At 36.4% G+C, this 18214-nt stretch overlaps 1 protein-coding gene across 5 annotated transcripts in view; it reads right to left on the reverse strand.

The window, feature by feature from the left end:
• Window positions 1-18214, reverse strand: part of SLC38A6 (solute carrier family 38 member 6) — a 73004-nt gene that overhangs the window by 19087 nt on the left and 35703 nt on the right. For all 5 annotated transcript variants that reach the window (XM_049611525.1, XM_049611524.1, XM_049611523.1 and 2 more), the window contains exons 7-12: window positions 14405-14487; window positions 13880-13938; window positions 5856-5921; window positions 5560-5613; window positions 3837-3916; window positions 1320-1420 (exon numbers count right to left, since the gene is read on the reverse strand). In XM_049611525.1, coding sequence (XP_049467482.1) covers window positions 1320-1420; window positions 3837-3916; window positions 5560-5613; window positions 5856-5921; window positions 13880-13938; window positions 14405-14487 — 443 coding nt within the window. The remainder of the gene's footprint in view (window positions 1-1319; window positions 1421-3836; window positions 3917-5559; window positions 5614-5855; window positions 5922-13879; window positions 13939-14404; window positions 14488-18214) is intronic.

Genomic DNA, 18214 nt, shown 5'->3' on the forward strand with positions numbered 1-18214 from the left:
TTAACTTAAATTTCATTAAAGATACTGAGAAGTACAGTGCTGAAAAACTGAGCACCTGAAATTATAAAATGACTATAACAATAATGACAATAATAATAACAGTAACCATCAGCAGTAGCTCTCCTTTGTGGAAGACTGCTATGTGCCGGATACTATAATAGGCATTTTAGACATAACTCATTTCCTCCTCAATAAAACTCTATGCAATTTTCTGTTACAGATTAGAAGATGAAAAGATTATAAGGTGAGTGTCCTGTTCAAGCTAGTTAGAGCAGAATAGTTATTTGTACCATATTTGTTGGATTTCAAAATCCATACTCTTTCCACTGGGATTAGGAAAGGTAGCTGGTTTAGTAAAGGTAGCTGTGCAAGTAAACATCCAAAAACTTGTCAGACTTGGAAAAACTCTGGGAGAGAAGCAAAGTTCCATTAGAAGTAATCATGGATGTCTAAAACCTGAAACATGTGCACAAGGCTATCAACCATAAAATCAGTCATAACAGCTAAATATCACCAGAGTAGTAACAGCCATTTACTTGAAGAGCTGTTATAAAAGCACTCATAAGCTGAAAAGTGTATTCCAGAATTGACAAATTGAGTGCAATTTGTTATAATGGGTTTGTTTGCAAATTAAATAGGTTTGCAGATTAAACAAAAGAGCCTACAATTTTTTTTCTTACTCTGGACTTTTAAGTTTTACTTTTTCTTTAGGTTCTTTTTAGAACAGAAAAAAACACATTCCAACCAGACAATTTTTCAAAAATAAATAAAAATTTACTTAATTTTTTTAAATTTAAGAATTTAAAAGAATCCTTTTACCAAATTTAAGGGGGGGAAAGGTATCATAGAACGTACAATGCCAAATTGTGCAAATTAAGTGTGAAGGCAAAGATCTCTGAGATCTAAGTATACAACTACAGTCCAGTGTAAAACCCTTCCCTTTCTCAAGTTGTTCTTTTGCAAATAAGATGACTGATTCTCCCAACCTCCCAAACTAGATTCCAAAATATTGAATTCTTAGAAAATAAAATCATGATTGCACATTTGTTTCTTGTAGAAAGACAGCAATGTCCCTAAGCCTTTGGCTTTACTTAGGTGTTAAAAATTTTTTTATATGAAGTTATTATTAATCTTGAACTTGATCCATATTTTTAAGAGAAAGAAAATCAATTTTTTAAGGCCCATAAAGCTACTACAGTACTACACTGAATTTAGCAGCCTAAATTAACTTACTAACAAAAGGCGGAAACAAAGTCTATATTCAGGTGTGAGATCAACTAGAGAACAATTTGTCACTGATAATTAAATAATATACTTACCATAAAACGTGAGGTACCCAAAGAGTGCAGATATAAAATAAATGAGAAAACTTAAAGCAATTGCTGTATTGGTTGCATTTTGCATTCTTTTCTTTGAAGGGCTAAAAGACAAAAATGGCAAAAGTAGAAAGTGTGATCTGAATTATATCTAAAGAAACAAATATCAACCAAGCTAGTCAAGAGGATTCCTTAATTGTTCAAGAACTACTTCATTAATAACTATATACTAGAATTTTTGATTTGAAATTACTGCACAAAGATTTTGCTCCCAGGAAACATTTTTTTTCCTTTTTTCAATTTTTAATTTATTTTTTTAATTTACATCCAAATTAGTTAGCATATAGTGCAACAATGATTTCAGGAGTAGATTCCTTAATGCCCCTTACCCATTTATCCCATCCCCCCCTCCCACATCCCCACCAGTAACCCTGTTTGTTCTCCATATTTAAGAGTCTCTTATGTTTTTGTTCCCTTCCCTGTTATTATACAATTTTTGCTTCCCTTCCCTTATGTTCATCTGTTTTGTATCTTAAAGTCCTCATATGAGTGAAGTCATAATGACATTTGTCTTTCTCTGACTAATTTCGCTTAGCATAATACCCTCCAGTTCCATCCACATAGTTGCAAATGGAAAGATTTCATTCTTTTCGATTGCCCAGTAATACTCCATTGTATGTATGTATGTGTGTATATATATATATATATATATATATATATACACATATACATACATACACACACACCACATCTTCTTTATCCATTCATCCACCGATGGACATTTGGGCTCTTTCCATACTTTGGCTATTGTTTATAGTGCTACCAAAAACATTGGGGTGAAATGTGCCCCTTCGAAACAGCATACCTGTATCCCTTGGATAAATACCTAGTAATGCAATTGCTGGGTTGTAAGGTAGTTCTATTTTTCATTTTTTGAGGAACTTCCATAATGTTTTCCGGAGTGGCTGCATCAGCTTGCATTCCTACCAGCAATGCAAAAGAGATCCTCTTTCTCCACATCCTTGCCAACATCTGTTGTTGCCTGAGTTGTTAATGTTAGCCATTCTGACAGGTGTGAGGTGGTATCTCAATATGGTTTTGATTTGTATTTCCCTGATGATGAGTGATGTGGAGCATTTTTTCATGTGTCGGTTGGCCATCTGGATGTCTTCTTTGGAGAAGTGTCTATTCATGTCTTTTGCCCATTTCTTCACTGGATTATTTGTTTTTTGGGTGTTGAGTTTGATAAGTTCTTTACAGATTTTGGATACTAACTGTTTATCTGATATGTCATTTGCAAATGTCTTCTCCCATCCTGTCAGTTGCCTTTTAGTTTTGCTGATTGTTTCCTTCACTGTGCAGCTTTTTATTTTGATGAAGTCCCAATAGTTCATTTTTGCTTGTGTTTCCCTTGCCTCCGGAGACATGTTGAGTAAGAAGTTGCTGTGGCTGAGGTCAAAGAGGCTTTTGCCTGCTTTCTCCTCAAGGATTTTGATGGCTTCCTGTCTTACATTTAGGTCTTTCATCCATTTTGGGTTTATTATTGTGTATGGTGTAAGAAAGTGGTCCAAGTTCATTTTCCTGCATGTTGCTGTCCAGTTTTCCCAGCATCACTTGCTGAAGAGACTGTCTTTATTCCATTGAATATTCTTTCCTGCTTTGTCAAAGATCAGTTGGCCATACATTTGTGCGTCCACTTCTGGTTCTCTATTCTGTTCCATTGATCTGAGTGTCTGTCCTTGTGCCAGTGCCATACTGTCTTGATGATTACAGCTTTGTAATACAGCTTGAAGTCAGGAAACATTCTTCAGTAGGACCAAACTAACTCTTTGTTGTTTTGTTTTAAACAAACACCTGACTAGCTTAGTCAGTACTGCATGTGACTCTGGATCTCAGGGTTGTGAGTTCAAGCCCCACGTTGAGTGTGGAGATTACTTAAAAAGAGGGGTGCCTGGGTGACTCAGTTGGTGAAGCAGCCGACTCTTTATCTCAGCTCAGGTCATAATCTCGCAGTTCATGGGATCAAGCCCTACATCAGGCTCTATGCAGACAGCATGGAGCCTGCTTCAGATTCTCTCTCTTCCCCTCCCCTGCTGGTTCTCTCTCTTTTTCAAAATAAATAAACTTTTAAAGAAAATAAAATAAAGTCTTGGGGCACCTGGGTGGCTCAGTCGGTTAAGCGTCCGACTTCGGCTCAGGTCATGATCTCAGGTCTGTGAGTTCGAGCCCCGCATCAGGCTCTGTGCTGACAGCTCAGAGCCTGGAGCCTTCTGTGTCTCCCTCTCTCTCTGACCCTCCCCCGTTCATGCTCTGTCTCTCTCTGTCTCAAAAATAAATAAACGTTAAAAAAATTTTTAGAAAATAAAATAAAGCCTTAAAAAAAAAAAAAAAAAAAACTAACGCTGAGAATCCAGCGATGAGAGAGAAGGATTCATAAAGGAGAATGTCATTCAATCTGAAAGTCCAAAAAGTAAAAAGAAATACTTAATACATTTAAAAGATTCCAGAATTCTATGGTACCTTTGAAGTTCACAGTATATGGGCAATACTGAGGTATGGCAGAGAAATGAAAAAGCCATGGTAGGTATGGCATAAGCACTCTGAAAAAGAATTTAAAAAGATCAAATATTAAATGCCACTGTTTAAACCACTACTTCATTTGACAATAAACTCAGGTCTCCAAAAAAAATCAAATTGGTTCAATTTACTTCATCTTTCATGATGTAGTAAAAGGATAAAAGGATGTTTCATGTTTTTGTTTGTTTTTTTTTTAAAGAGAGACACAAGTATGGTCACCAACAAATGTTTCACTTAATAGTTAGACAGCCTGTGCTAGCCAGAAAAATTCTTGGCTGGCTTCTATACCACGGTTGGCATACCACCAACTGAATCGAATGGAATACTGAAAATATTAATCCCATCTTTGCATTTTAACTAGGGTCTCTTTCATTGGGAATGAACATGATATATTCTAGACTGACAAATTCTTAAAGATCCATTGGAATATACAAACATAATTGTTTTTGTTTTTGTTTTTAATTAGAACACTTAAGAGCCTGAGGAAGTTATAAAGCAAACAAATTACCATCTAAATGAAAATGCCATCTTTATAAAATTAATGGCAATTTACTTTCTCTTTTCTACTTTAAACATTTTTCTAACTTTAGGCTCTTCAGCAAGCGTTCCAGACGACTGAAGAACTATCTTGGTATATAATGCCTCCTAAAATACCTGAAGGGAGCTAGGAAGGAAAGCTGTAGCATTTCCTGAGCTTGGATTAGGGGAATGAGAGTTTAATTCACAAAATCTCTTTCATATATTGCTCAATTTCCTGGTTTGTCAATTACCCTACCTGGATCTTTAAGGCAGATGGCCTTTAACATGTAAAGGATGTAGTAATCTCCTTTGTGGAGCCAGAGAGACATTTGTTCATAGAAAAACTAGGGATTAAAAAGAAAATTCTGCATGGAGCAGTTAGCACACCAACATGCTACACTGATAAGAGTTGTCTAAGGGTGGAGGGGATTCTAGTACCTGGGACTTGGATTTCAACAGAATACAAAAATGTAGATGAAGAAACGTGCAGCAACAGGGAGGACTTTGGGCTCTTCTAGAACAGTAAAGGAGAGACCTCCAGATCACAGTTCCTGTCTCCTCTGCTGATGTTCAGGGGCTCTTGCAGATATTTCCAGGATTCTAAGACTCTTAGAGATAGCAAGGAGACTTGATCTGCTAGTCTCCAATCTAAGCATCATAAATTTCAACTCTGGAATTTCAGCCCGAAGATATATTGGCAGCACTCAACTGCTGGTCCAATGATGAGGCTGTTTAGCTACAGACCAAGGTTCTACTCACAGGGGAGGAGTTTTTGATATAATTGGCTATTTAGCTTTACAAGTCCAGAAGGCAACAGGAAGTCTGTATCCACAGAGGACCTTATTGGCCAGACCAGACATTCGGTAAATCTGTTCTTTTAGGCAGTGGCCCATTTAAAACAGGCTCCATTTAAAGGCATGCCAAGAAAAAAAGAAAAAAAAAAAAAAAAAAAAAAAAGGTGGCTGTTTCATAATGGGCCACCCTGTGTTAAATAATATTATTCTTCTGGTAGGCAACCCTATACTTAGCACTTTCATGAAAATTAATTAGCTACAGGTACAAAGACCTAAGAGACCCTGTTACACAAATCTCTTAAAACTTGAAATGGGAAAAATCAACCAAAAGTATCTGTTAATAACTTACACACCTCTTTGGAGAAATGAAAGAGCTTTGGTTTACAATCATCTGTAGCATTTGAAATCTGTTTAAGAGGATACAGGGGAAAAAGAGAAACCAACAGTCATTAAAAGTCCAAATTCATCCACAAAAATGATGTAGTTATTATTACTAGGCTTTCAAATAAAAACATTTCAAAACAAAGTTCCAAATTGCAATACAGCCATTACTTTTTCATTAATTAGGAAAAAAATCATTCTTGCTCTGTTTTTTTTTTTCTTTTTAACTTAAAATAAACAGGAAGAAACTGAAAATGTAAACTATTACCTGGAAAGATTGTTCTATATAATTTAATGGCAGAGGACAAGGGATGGACCATTTTTTAATTATTACCTGCAAGAATAAATAGAATCCACACTCAAGATTATTTCTTATGAAATTCATGACAAGAAAATGATTTCAAACAAGTCAGCATTACTTCAATTAAATGAACTCCATCCCAACTAATAGCTAACAGAAGATTCTTTGCTTCTATGATCTTTTGCCAGTTAGAATGGGTTGTCACTTAACATGGCTGCCTACTGTGAGAGGGAAAGGGGAGTGACGCATATCTGTTTAGTGGGGAATCTCCCCCCTTAAACACTGAGTACTCTCGTGTCAACTTTCAAAACTCTAATAGCATCAAGGCATTAAAACAAGTACAACTCAAAATGGGAACATGATGCTTTTAGTGACAATGGTATAAGACTATGGTTATTTGTGGACCTGGCATCAGTAGCGATAGAGAAATATTAATACCAGTTCTGGAAATGGCCACAGACAGAAATAAGGAGAGACCCCATACAAAGCAGGAGTTCAGGGATTCCTGATTCAAAGCACCATCCTCCTGGCTGCTTTTAGACTTGTATTACTTTTCGTAAATGTAGATAAAGCTGGCTAAGAGTAACAGCACGTAGCTATTGAACTCCAGCTGGTACAAAGAATTCTTTTTTTTTTTTTTTTTTAATTAAAAGAAATCCAGAGGGATGCCACCTCTCAGAAAGAACCAATGCAAATATCTCAGGATTTTACTCTGGACTGTGGCCATAATGCTCCAGACCTACGGTTGTGCACATGTCGACATTACCATTGTTGAGGCTGTTTCAGGGCACGCAATTACTCTGCAAATATTTGCTCCAGGCTGAAACCCAGCATACAGAGGGGCAAGGGAGAATAAAGGAAGCATTTGTCTTTTGCAGGAGACCAGTAAGTAAATACTATTCCTATTCGGTATTTATCTAGTTTGGGATTTTACCCTATTCAAACAAAATTTTATATAGTGATAAAACAAATTAAGGACAATGTACACTTTTAGGATAAAGTTAATAGTGAACTAAAGAATTGCTTTGAACTCAAGCCCTCACCAAGAAAAAATAAATAAAAGGGTAAACTAAGCAAGTTGCTTTTGATATTTCTAGGTAAGCTTTCAATATGGAATACAAGTACATAATGGTCAACTTACCAAGAGGAAAGAAAAAAAATCAAAAGCAGTAATTTCACATCTTTTTTTTCTGGTACGTTTTCAAACAAAGATGAGGATGGGGTAGGATAGGAGCTAGAGCAGCATGGTGGCTACTGGTCTCTGTCTGCAGCCCTACCCCAAATTCAGCACCGCACACCTTCCCCTTACTAACAGTGTGTGTGGCAACTGCAACCATGTACTGAACACCTGTGTACCAAGTACTTCGACAAGGTTGGAATGGGAGCTATCTCATTTATTTCATCAGCTTTTATTACTTGGCTTGCAAATCAAAACATCTCATAACAATGCTCTAAAATACAATATAATGAGTTTTTCATTCATTTTCAATGAATTTCTAATTAATGGGAAAAAAATCATTGGCAGCTTGGCTTTATATTATTAATATTAAATCGGGCTACTATAGCTAATTTCCCAGTAGAGACCTATCCCAAGTCTGAGCCTACATGGTGGGATGGTGAGGTGTGCTGTCCTACAAAGTAGAAGTACAGAATGAGAATAGACACCCAACAACAGTGACAGGGAGTCCTTGCTCAGGCTGAAGGTACAACATGGTAAGAAGGTAACTCCAGGGGTTAGAAAGACAAAGGGAAAAACAGGATTAAGTTCACAGGCACAAAAGACCCTTCCTTTTCTCTGTTTCAAGTCCTTTCCGCCTTTCAAGGCTCAAGTTTAATTTCCTTCTCTTCTCTCAATTCCTGCAATTCTTATTCTGAAGCAAATAAATCACTACTCAATTATATATTGTCTTCATTGTTCTCTATTGTTTTCCCATTAATTTTTCTTACGAGAGTGACAGATCCTTAAGAACAGCATCCACGGCTCACAACAAGCAAAGCTTCTGACTAAAAGCCATCCAAATTGTTTTCTATTTTGATTAATGGCTTACTAAAATATTACTTAGAATACTTATCTCTACTCAAGACAGAACTTTTGGAAAAAACGGCAATCCATTTGTTTTCTAAAATGGACCCAAAAAGGTCGATCCATCTAGTTACTGTCATTCGGAGCCACTGATAAAATTGACTTTAAAAAGTTTAGATATTTCAGGGAGGCAAAATGTTATGTTAAATTTTTATGCAAAATAAGGATCTGGGACAACAGACAAGGCCATAAGTTTTGCTTTCTGTCTGGCGGCAGGCATCAGCTCAAAGGTCAGCCAAGACAGGCTTTACAAGTACATCCAGGAGCTATGGAGAAGAGCAGTCCGCTGTAATGAGCTTTCTTCTCAGGGTGCGCTGCTGGCAGTATGGCCAGCTCTCCGCGGTCCACAGGGCCCTCACCCAATCCAGCCTGATAAAGCCCCCAGACTGGGCACAAGACCTGGCAAGGTTATGTCATATATCAGATTCGTGTGCGCCACAGTGGTTGCAAACACTCAGTTCCTAAGGGTGCAACCCAGGGCAAGCCTGGCCATCACGGTGCTAACGAGCCAAGATTGGCCCAAAGCCTTTAGTCGGTTGCAGATGCGTGGCTAGACACCACTGTGGGGCTCTGAGAGTCCTGAATTCTAACTGGGTTGGCGAAGATTCCACATACAAATTCTTTGAGGTTACCTTCATTGATCCATTCCATTAAGCTCTCAGGAGAATCCTGACACCAGTGGATCGCCGAACCAGTCCACAAGCACAGGGAGACATGAGAGCTGACATCTGAGGCCACAAGAGATATGGCCTTGGAAAGGGTCACAAATTCCACCACAGTTAGTGGTTCTCGCTGTGCGGCATGGAGGAGACACAATATTCCCCAGCTCCACCATTACTGCTAATGTAGGTCATGTTTGTAAAATTCTTACCTAATAAACAATTTAGGACAGTCATGTCTGCTTAAAAGTGTTCTTTAATTTGTCTGTTAAAATGAGTTGTCTGCAGATTGTTCCATAAATGCACTGTCAAATTATGAAAGTCAAAGAAGGATAATGTTTGAAGACTGTAAGTGATGGTGTATCTTGTTTCTAATAAGATAAACACTTTTGTCTTTGCTTTATCTTATTAGGGAGTTTATATGTGGGTGTTTAAAATGCTGTTTGGACTCAGATATCACCTCACGCCAGAGTGGCCAAAATGAACGAATCAGGAGACTATAGATGCTGGAGAGGATGTGGAGAAACGGGAACCCTCTTGCACTGTTGGTGGGAATGCAAATTGGTGCAGCCGCTCTGGAAAGCAGTGTGGAGGTTCCTCAGAAAATTAAAAATAGACCTACCCTATGACCCAGCAGTAGCACTGCTAGGAATTTACCCAAGGGATACAGGAGTACTGATGCATAGGGGCACTTGTACCCCAATGTTTATAGCAGCACTCTCAACAATAGCCAAATTATGGAAAGAGCCTAAATGTCCATCAACTGATGAATGGATAAAGAAATTGTGGCTTATATACACAGTGGAGTACTATGTGGCAATGAGAAAGAATGAAATATGGCCCTTTGTAGCAACGTGGATGGAACTGGAGAGTGTGATGCTAAGTGAAATAAGACATACAGAGAAAGACCGATACCATATGTTTTCACTCTTATGTGGATCCTGAGAAACTTAACAGAAACCCATGGGGGAGGGGAAGGGAAAAAAAAAAAAAAGGAGGTTAGAATGGGAGAGAGCCAAAGCATAAGAGACTCTTAAAAACTGAGAACATGATGGGTTGTTCTGAGGGTTGATGGGGGGTGGGAGGGAGGGGAGGGTGGGTGATGGGTATTGAGGAGGGCACCTTTTTGGATGAGCACTGGGTGTTGTATGGAAACCAATTTGACAATAAATTTCATATATTGAAAAAAACAAAAAAACAAAAAAAATGCTGTTTGGTATAATAGGTGTAAAATAAATTCTGTAAAAGTAGAATGCAGAAGGTAGCCACGTGGGTTTGTAGGTGCGTGTAATGAAACCTACACTTCACTGGGGTGATGTAACGCTCTGCTGGTTTCCCCTCAAATGGCTGTTTTTAGGGGTTTGGTAAGAATAAGCTTTTTAAATTGGATTCTGCTTGGAAATGTGAAGAATATCCTTATCCTTTATCATGATCATATGCAGAATAATAAAGTTAACCAGGGCCAACATATTTAGGTTTAATCCAATATTCCATTTATGTAACTGCTGCTTCTGAAAGAATAGTTTAAAAGAATGCCACCACTTTTAGGAGAATTAAATAAACCTGTTGTAAGAAGGTTCTCTTACAAATAAAAATACCACTGAGGTTCACATAGAAGGTGGAGTCTCCTCATTCTATCCCGTGATTCCATGGGATGTGTAGGAGACTGAATTTCATACAAAATCGTCAGTAATGCTATTTATACCAGTGTATATTAAAACTGACAGAAACTGGGGGCACCTGCATGGCTCAGTGGGTTAAGCATCTGACTTTGGCTTAGGTCATGATCTCATGGTTCGTGGGTTTGAGACCCGCATCAGGCTCTGTGCTGACAGCTCGGAGCCTGGAGCCTGCTTCAGATTCTGTGTCCTCCTCTCTCTCTGCCCCTACCCCATTTGCACTTTGTCTCTCTCTCTCCCTCTCAAAAATAAATAAAACATTAAAAAAATAAACTGACAGAAATTGAACATTAGGTAAACAAGATAAATTTACCTTAAGATTCCTTATCTAGTAACCAATGCTAGGATTGGTAAACGGTAGCCATCAGATAACCTTTTAAGTGTGAGGATAAAAAATTAAAGCTGGCTTTGATCAGATTTTTTTAAAAAAGACTGCAAGCTTTACTTACATTATTTAGGCAGTGTAATTTAAGAGACAGATTTCTGGGCTGATTTTTTTTTTGAAAAATGTAATATAGATATTATATAGATTTACAAACACAAATTGACAAAAATAATAAATGAAATCATTGACACACTTCAAAAAAATCTGAGGTAATATATACAGGCTTCCTTTCCCTAACTACTAGTATTTCAAAACCTAAATATTTAGAAAGTCTAAAATAAATATGACAATTAAAAGGAGCATTAAGGGGCGCCTGGGTGGCTTGGTCGGTTAAGCGTCTGACTTCGGCTCAGGTCATGATCTCATGGTCCGTGAGTTCGAGCCCCGCGTCGGGCTCTGTGCTAACAGCTCAGAGCCTGGAGCCTGTTTCAGATTCTGTGTCACCCTCTCTCTGACCCTCCCCCGTTTATGCTCTGTCTCTGTCTCAAAAATAAATAAACGTTAAAAAAGAAAAATTAAAAAAAAAAAAAGGAGCATTAAAAAAAGGTGTACAGTATCTTCATTGTCTCATTGCAGATCAAATTTAAATTGTGCTCACAGGTAAAAATCTGGGCAGATGGTTTATAAAACATTAGAATAAGTGCAGAATAAGGGTATTATTTCCATATGACTGCTACAGTAAGAAATCTGCACCGAATTTAAGAGTACCTGCCAGAAATGAATACTGTGAAAACTATAATAGACATCTTGTATCAATACATTTCACATGCTTCAAGCTATCGGCTATAAAATCCAAATTATTCTTACCTATGCAATGCTTGGATTGCCAATTATCTGTGAGGAAAAAATTCAATGTTATCTAGACTGATTCTCTTTCACATCCATATGTGCATTTGCATACATAGGTCATTGCTAACCTTGTAGATACTTCTCAACAATTAGATTATGAAAGTGGACTACTTTCTAACACCATATAGAAAAATAAACTCAAAATGGATTAAAGACCTCTACTTAGGATTAAATGTGAGACCTGAAACCATAAAGTTCCTGGAAGAGAACATAGGCAGTAATTTCTCTGACATCAGCCACGTCAACCTTTTTCTAGACATGTCTCTTAAGGCGAGGGAACTGAAAGCAAAAATAAACTACTGGGACTACATCAAAATAAAAAGCTTTTGCACAGCAAAGTAAACCAGCAAGAAAACAAAACTGAATGGGAGAAGATATTAGCAAATGATATATGTGATAAGGGGTTAATATCAAAAATACATAAATAACTTATACAACTCATGCCAAAAAAATAATCCAATTAAAAAATGAACAGAGGACTTGAATTTTTCCAAAGAGGACATACAGACGGCCAATAGACACACAAAAAGATGCTCAGTGTCACTAATCATCAGGGAAATGCAAATCAAAATCACAGTGAGATATCACCTTATACCTATCAGAATGCCTAAAATCAAAAAGACAGGACATACATAGCAAGTGTTGGCGAAGATGTAGAGAAAAAAGAACCCTCAGGCACTGCCGAAGGGGACGTAAATTGGTACAACCACTGTGGAAAACAGTATGGAGGTTCCCCCCAAAATTAAAAATAGAAATACCGTTATGACCCAATATTCCACTACTGGGTATTTACCCAAAGAAAACAAAAACACTAATTCGAAAAGATATATGCACCCCTATGTTTACTGCAGAGCTATTTACGATAGCCAAGATATGGGAGCAACATAAATATTCAAATAGACAAATGGATAAGGAAGATGTGGTGTGTGTGTGTGTACGTAATGAAATATCACACAGCAACAAAAAAGGATGAGATAGTGGCCATTTGCAACAACATGGATGGATTTAGAGGGTAGTTTGCTAAGTGAAAAAAGTCAGACTGAAAAAGACAAATACCATATGATTTCACACAGGTGGAACCTAAAAAAACAAATGAATAAACAAAAAGTAGAATCAGACCTATACATACAGAGAACAAACTGAGGGTTGCCAGAGGTGAGGTGAGGAGGGGAGGGGGATGGGCAACAAGGGTCAAGGGAAGTGGGAGATACAGGCTTCCAGTTAAGCAATGAATAAGTCACGGGGAATAAAAGGTACAGCATAGGGAATATAGTCAATGATATTATAATAGTGTTGAATGGCGACAGATGGTACTAACACTTGTGGTGAGTATAGCATAATGTATTAACTTATGGAATCACTATGCTGTATACCTGAAGCTAATGTAACACTTTTTGTCAACTATACTCAAAAAATTAATAAAGTACCACTGCAAAAAAAAATCCACTTATGGTGAAAATAACTGTGGTTTCCCTTTTCAGTGTGGAGCCTAAAAAGTCTATGTTCATGGATGTTCCCTAAACTTATGGTGGTAATCATTTTGCTATATATGTAAGTCAGGTCTTTATGCAGTACGCCTTCAGCTTAGTGCTGTATGTCAACTGTATCTCAATTAAACTGAGGGTGAAAAGAGTCTGTGTTCAGTTCATTTACTTCTAAGATACAAGTCAGACAATCTGAGGGAGGGAGGGCAATGATTTTTAACGCTGATAAATTCAACAAATGATTAAATGAAAACGCTTCTGAGTATTTTAGTTTTAAGAGCATCCACTGAAGTATAAATATTTCTGGACACTAAAACCAGGGTCACTTCCTCGTCATTTAAATAATCCAAAGTTGTTTTATCCTCGTATCCCAGAAGACAGTTTAACCTAAATTAAATGCCTCCTAGATTGTTGTGATAGCTTAAAACCATGGCTCTATAATATGGCTCAGCTACCAGTATACTACGTTGTTGCTCATTTGGGTAGCATTTCCTTTCACTCATCTTTCAGTAGCAAGGGAGAGTTCAATCACATACACACACAGCATTATATGGAAATAAACTGAAACACACACCTACATAAAGAATTAGACTTCATCTTAGGTTTTAACACAATCAGTGTGCTCTCCTCTCTAGTGAACCAAAAGAGATACTGAAGTTGAACTGTGGCTTTAGCTCAGCCTCTTCAAAAGAGATACAACAAAAGAAATAATTTTGTGGCCTAAAGGGCTTTTTAAATAACACAATGAACTAAAACTCTAACAGAAAACAGAGTTGAAGAAAAAAGAAGACATTAACACAGTAAGTTCAATTTTAGTGAGGAGATAAGCAATGTACTCTATTTCAAACTTACCACAACAGCAAAGAACACCATAAAGAAAAATGATAAACTACTTGTGTAGCCAAGAAAGCCTGTAAAATAACAGTAAAATAAAAAGCAATTTATAAGGAAAGTGTTCCTAACGTACAGCAAAAGCTATACATCTTGGGCATGTTTTCTATTACAGTGCTTGGTATCTGGGGCTTAGGGTTGAGAATAACAACATTCCAACTATCTGTCACAGATCATTTATGCAGCTCTGTACAGCAGAGTTGGAACAGGCTTACCACTAATGGTACACTGTAAGGAAAGGCTGCTCTTTAACGTTCCGCTGTAAAGATTTTATTTTAGTAGGGCAGACAAAATACTACTGCAAACCAAGTAATGGGCTAACTAGGCAAGGCTGAAGGCTGAACAACCTAAAATAAGTCCGAGTTCAAAATTATTCACCACTACCACCCTTCTGCTAAAAATGTGGTACTGTGAAATTTAAAAACCCCTTAACATTATCTTCTCTCTCTTCCAAACAAAAAAATGTTCTCTTCTCTAAAGACTTACCTATTTTAGGAAGAAGTGCAAGAGGGAACACAATGCCAACACAAATGATTATTAGTAGTATTTGTCCATCAAGATACCAAGACCTATTAGAAAAAAAAAAGTCCTATTTTAGGCACAGGAATCCACTGTTTGTGTTTACACACACACACACACACACACACACACACACACACACACTTATAACCATTACAACCACCCATTAAGAAAAGTCTACTTCCTTTTATTAAAATACGTTCTAGTGAAATCCTATTATTCTTATTAATGAATTTTCATTTAAGAAAGGTATCAAAATAATGAGATGCCATTTTTCAACCACCAAATTAGCAAATATTTAAAAGTAAGATAATAGTCAATGTTGGTGAGGAGTGACAAGGTAAGCACAAAACTGGTGAAGGTAAAAACTGCATAAAAAAAATACAGAAAATCAGAAACAAACATCTAATACCATGACAATTTAAAAAAAAAATTTATTTATTTTTTGAGAGAGAGACAAGGGAGGGACAAAGAGAGAGGGAAAGAGAGAGAGCATCCCAAGCAGGCTCTGCACTGTCAGCGCAGAGCCCCATGCAAGGCTTGAACTCATGAACCGTGAGATCATGACCTGAGCAGAAACCAAGAGCTTGACACTTAACTACTGAGCCACCTAGGTGCCCTTAAGACCATGACAATTCTAAAACAAATTATGTGACTAGGGAACAATTTCAAAAAAGAAATTTTTGTAAGTATAATAACGTAATGAATACTCAGTAAACATCATAAATATATATAGCATGATAGCAATTTTGAGGAAAGGATTCATTAAAAATGGAAAGGAACTACAACATATTGATAGCCATCATCTCTGGGTGATAGAATGATGAGTAATTTTTGTTCTTTACAGTTTTCTATATTTTTCAAATTATCAAGAAAGAGCATGAATTACCAGGAAAAAAAGTACTATATTTTTCATATAAAGGCATTAGCATATTAAATGAAATAAAGGCAAGTTAAAAGTGTGTGATGATGTATTTGATTACTTAAGAAAATTGGATGAACATTAAAAAAAAAAAATGGTCAGAAGGACAGATTTAAAATACCAGAAGCATATATGTCTATGTGGTAGCAATATGAGCAATTTTTATTTTCTCCTGGTTTACATATAGATGGGCTTCAATTTTCTAATATAAAATACATGTGTATAAGTTTTAAAACGTTAGAGTTAATGCCCCAAGAATTTAATAGTAAAGATTTCACTTTAGTATGTAAAGGACAAACAATTCATGCAAGAAGTATAACTAGTAAATACACACAAAGAAAAATCCAATCTCTGGTGCTAATTTAAGAAATAAAAATGAGGCTGTTGAAATTAAACTAGTAAAATTATTTTAAAAACAATATTCAAGGATGTGGCACAATTGATCTTTCACGCATTGTTAGTGATCTTGTCAATTACTACTACTTCTGGAAAAACAATGACAATATGTAGCAAAAGCAATAAAAATATGGTAATCTAAGAAAATAATCTATAATATAAAGAATTCTATGTGCATGAAACTATGAATATAACATTATTATAATATTAAGAAGCTGGCAGGAAGTCCTATATATTTAACAATAGAAAATATTAGGTTAATTAACAGCATATTCAGTGGAATGTTATGCAGCTTTAAAAAAAAGACAATTTAGCGAAATGGAAATGATAAAAGTATAAAATATATGGTTATTAACTATGTTTAAAAAAGCTTGAGAAAAATTAAAAGGGAATGAAATAACCATGATTAGGTAAGAGATGGTATTATGTATGATTTTTATTTTTTATCTGTCTTTTCTAAATTTCCTGTAATCATTTTTCACTGAAACATATACATATATATACACGCACAATAGTAACAAAGTAAAATTCATGCCAATATGGGAGCTAGAGTATCAAAGACAATAGGGATTATTTGTCCAAATCATATGGTAGATGCTCTCAGAATTCCCAGTTAGTGAAAATGCATCTTCTTTTTGTACCATGTAGCTAAAGTCTCCCATCCTGTTAAATTAAGAAAATGGATAGGGGCATCTGGATGGCTCAGTTGGTTAAGCATCTATTTCTTGATTTCAGTTCAGGTCGTGATCTCACAGTCATGAGACTGAGCCCTGCGTCGGGCTCTGCACTAGGCATGGAGCTTGCTTAAGGTTCTCTCTCTCCTTTTCTCTCTACACCTCTCCCACTTGCACTCTCAAATTAAAAAAAAAAAAAGAAAGAAAGAAAAGAAAACGGACAAATTCCTAGAACCATACATCAAAATTGAATCATGAGAAATAGGAAATACGAATAGAGCACTAATGAGTAAGGAAAATGAATCAGTAATCAAAAACTTCCCAACAAAGAAAAGCCCAGGACCAGATAGTTGTAATGATGAATTCTACCAAATATTTAAAGAAGAATTTATGCCAATTCTTCTCCAACTCTTCCAAAACTCTGAAGAGAAGGGAACACTCCCAAATTCATTTTACAAGGGCAGAATACTCTAATATCAAAGCCAGATAAGGATACTACAAAAAAAAAAAGAAAACTACACATCAAAATTCCTGATTAATACAGATGCAAAAATCCTCAAAAAAATATTAGCAAACTGAATTCAGTGGCACATTAAAAAGATCATATACCATGATCAAGTAGAATTTATCCCTGCAATACAAGGGTGGTAGGACATATGTAAATTAATAAATGTGGCACAGCACATTAATAGTATGAGAGATAAAAATCATATGATCATCTCGACATATGAGAAAAAGCATTTGACAAAATACAATAACCTTTTATAATAAAAGCTTCAATAAACTAGGTATAAAAGGAACATACTTCAACATAATAAAGGCCATACACAACAAACCCATAGCTAACATCATACTCGATAGGGAAAGGTTGAAAGCTTTTCCCTAAGATCAGGAACCACACAAGGGTGCCCAATCTCACCACTCTTCTTTTTTAAAATTTTATTTAAAAAAAATTTTTTTAAATGTTTATGCATTTTTGAGAGACAGAGAGAGACAGCGCATGAGTGGGGAAGGGGCAGAGAGAAGGAGACACAGAATCTGAAGCAGGCTCCAGGCTCTGAGCTGTCAGCACAGAGCCCCATGCTGGGCTTGAACTCACGAACTGCGAGAGTACGACCTGAGCCAAAGTCGGACGTCCAACCGACTGAGCCACTCAGGCGCCCCCCACCCCCTCATCGCACCACTCTTTTTAAACATGGTACTGGAAGTCCTAGCTAGACAGCCAAATTGGAAAAGAAGTAGTAAATCTGTTTTTATTTGCAGATTATACGATCTTATACACAGGAAATCTCAACCAAAAAACTGTTAGAACTATCAACACATTCAGTAAAGTTGGAGGATACAAAATCAACTTACAGAAACCAGTTACATTTCTATACACTAACAACAAAATATCTGAAAAAGAAATAAAGAAAACAATCCCATTTATGACAGGATCAAAACCAATAAAATATGTAGGAATAAATTTAACCAAGGAAGTGAAAATTCAATACACTGAAAACTGTAATACTTTGATGACAGAAATTAAAGACACAAATGAAAAGCTATCCTGTCCATGTTCATAGATAGGAAAAATTAATTTGTTAAAATGTCCATACTGCCCAAAGCTATCTATAGATTTAACATATTCCCTATCAAGATTTCAATGACACTTTTTATACAAATAGAACAAACGATCCTAAAATTTGTATGGAACCACAAAAGATCCCAGATAGCCAAAGCAATCCTGAGAGAAAAAACAAAGCATCACTCACACTTCCTGATCCTAAACTATGCTACCAAGCT

This window comes from Panthera uncia (genome assembly GCF_023721935.1).
Source record: "Panthera uncia isolate 11264 chromosome B3 unlocalized genomic scaffold, Puncia_PCG_1.0 HiC_scaffold_1, whole genome shotgun sequence".
In the NCBI taxonomy this organism is placed as follows: Eukaryota; Metazoa; Chordata; class Mammalia; order Carnivora; family Felidae; genus Panthera; species Panthera uncia.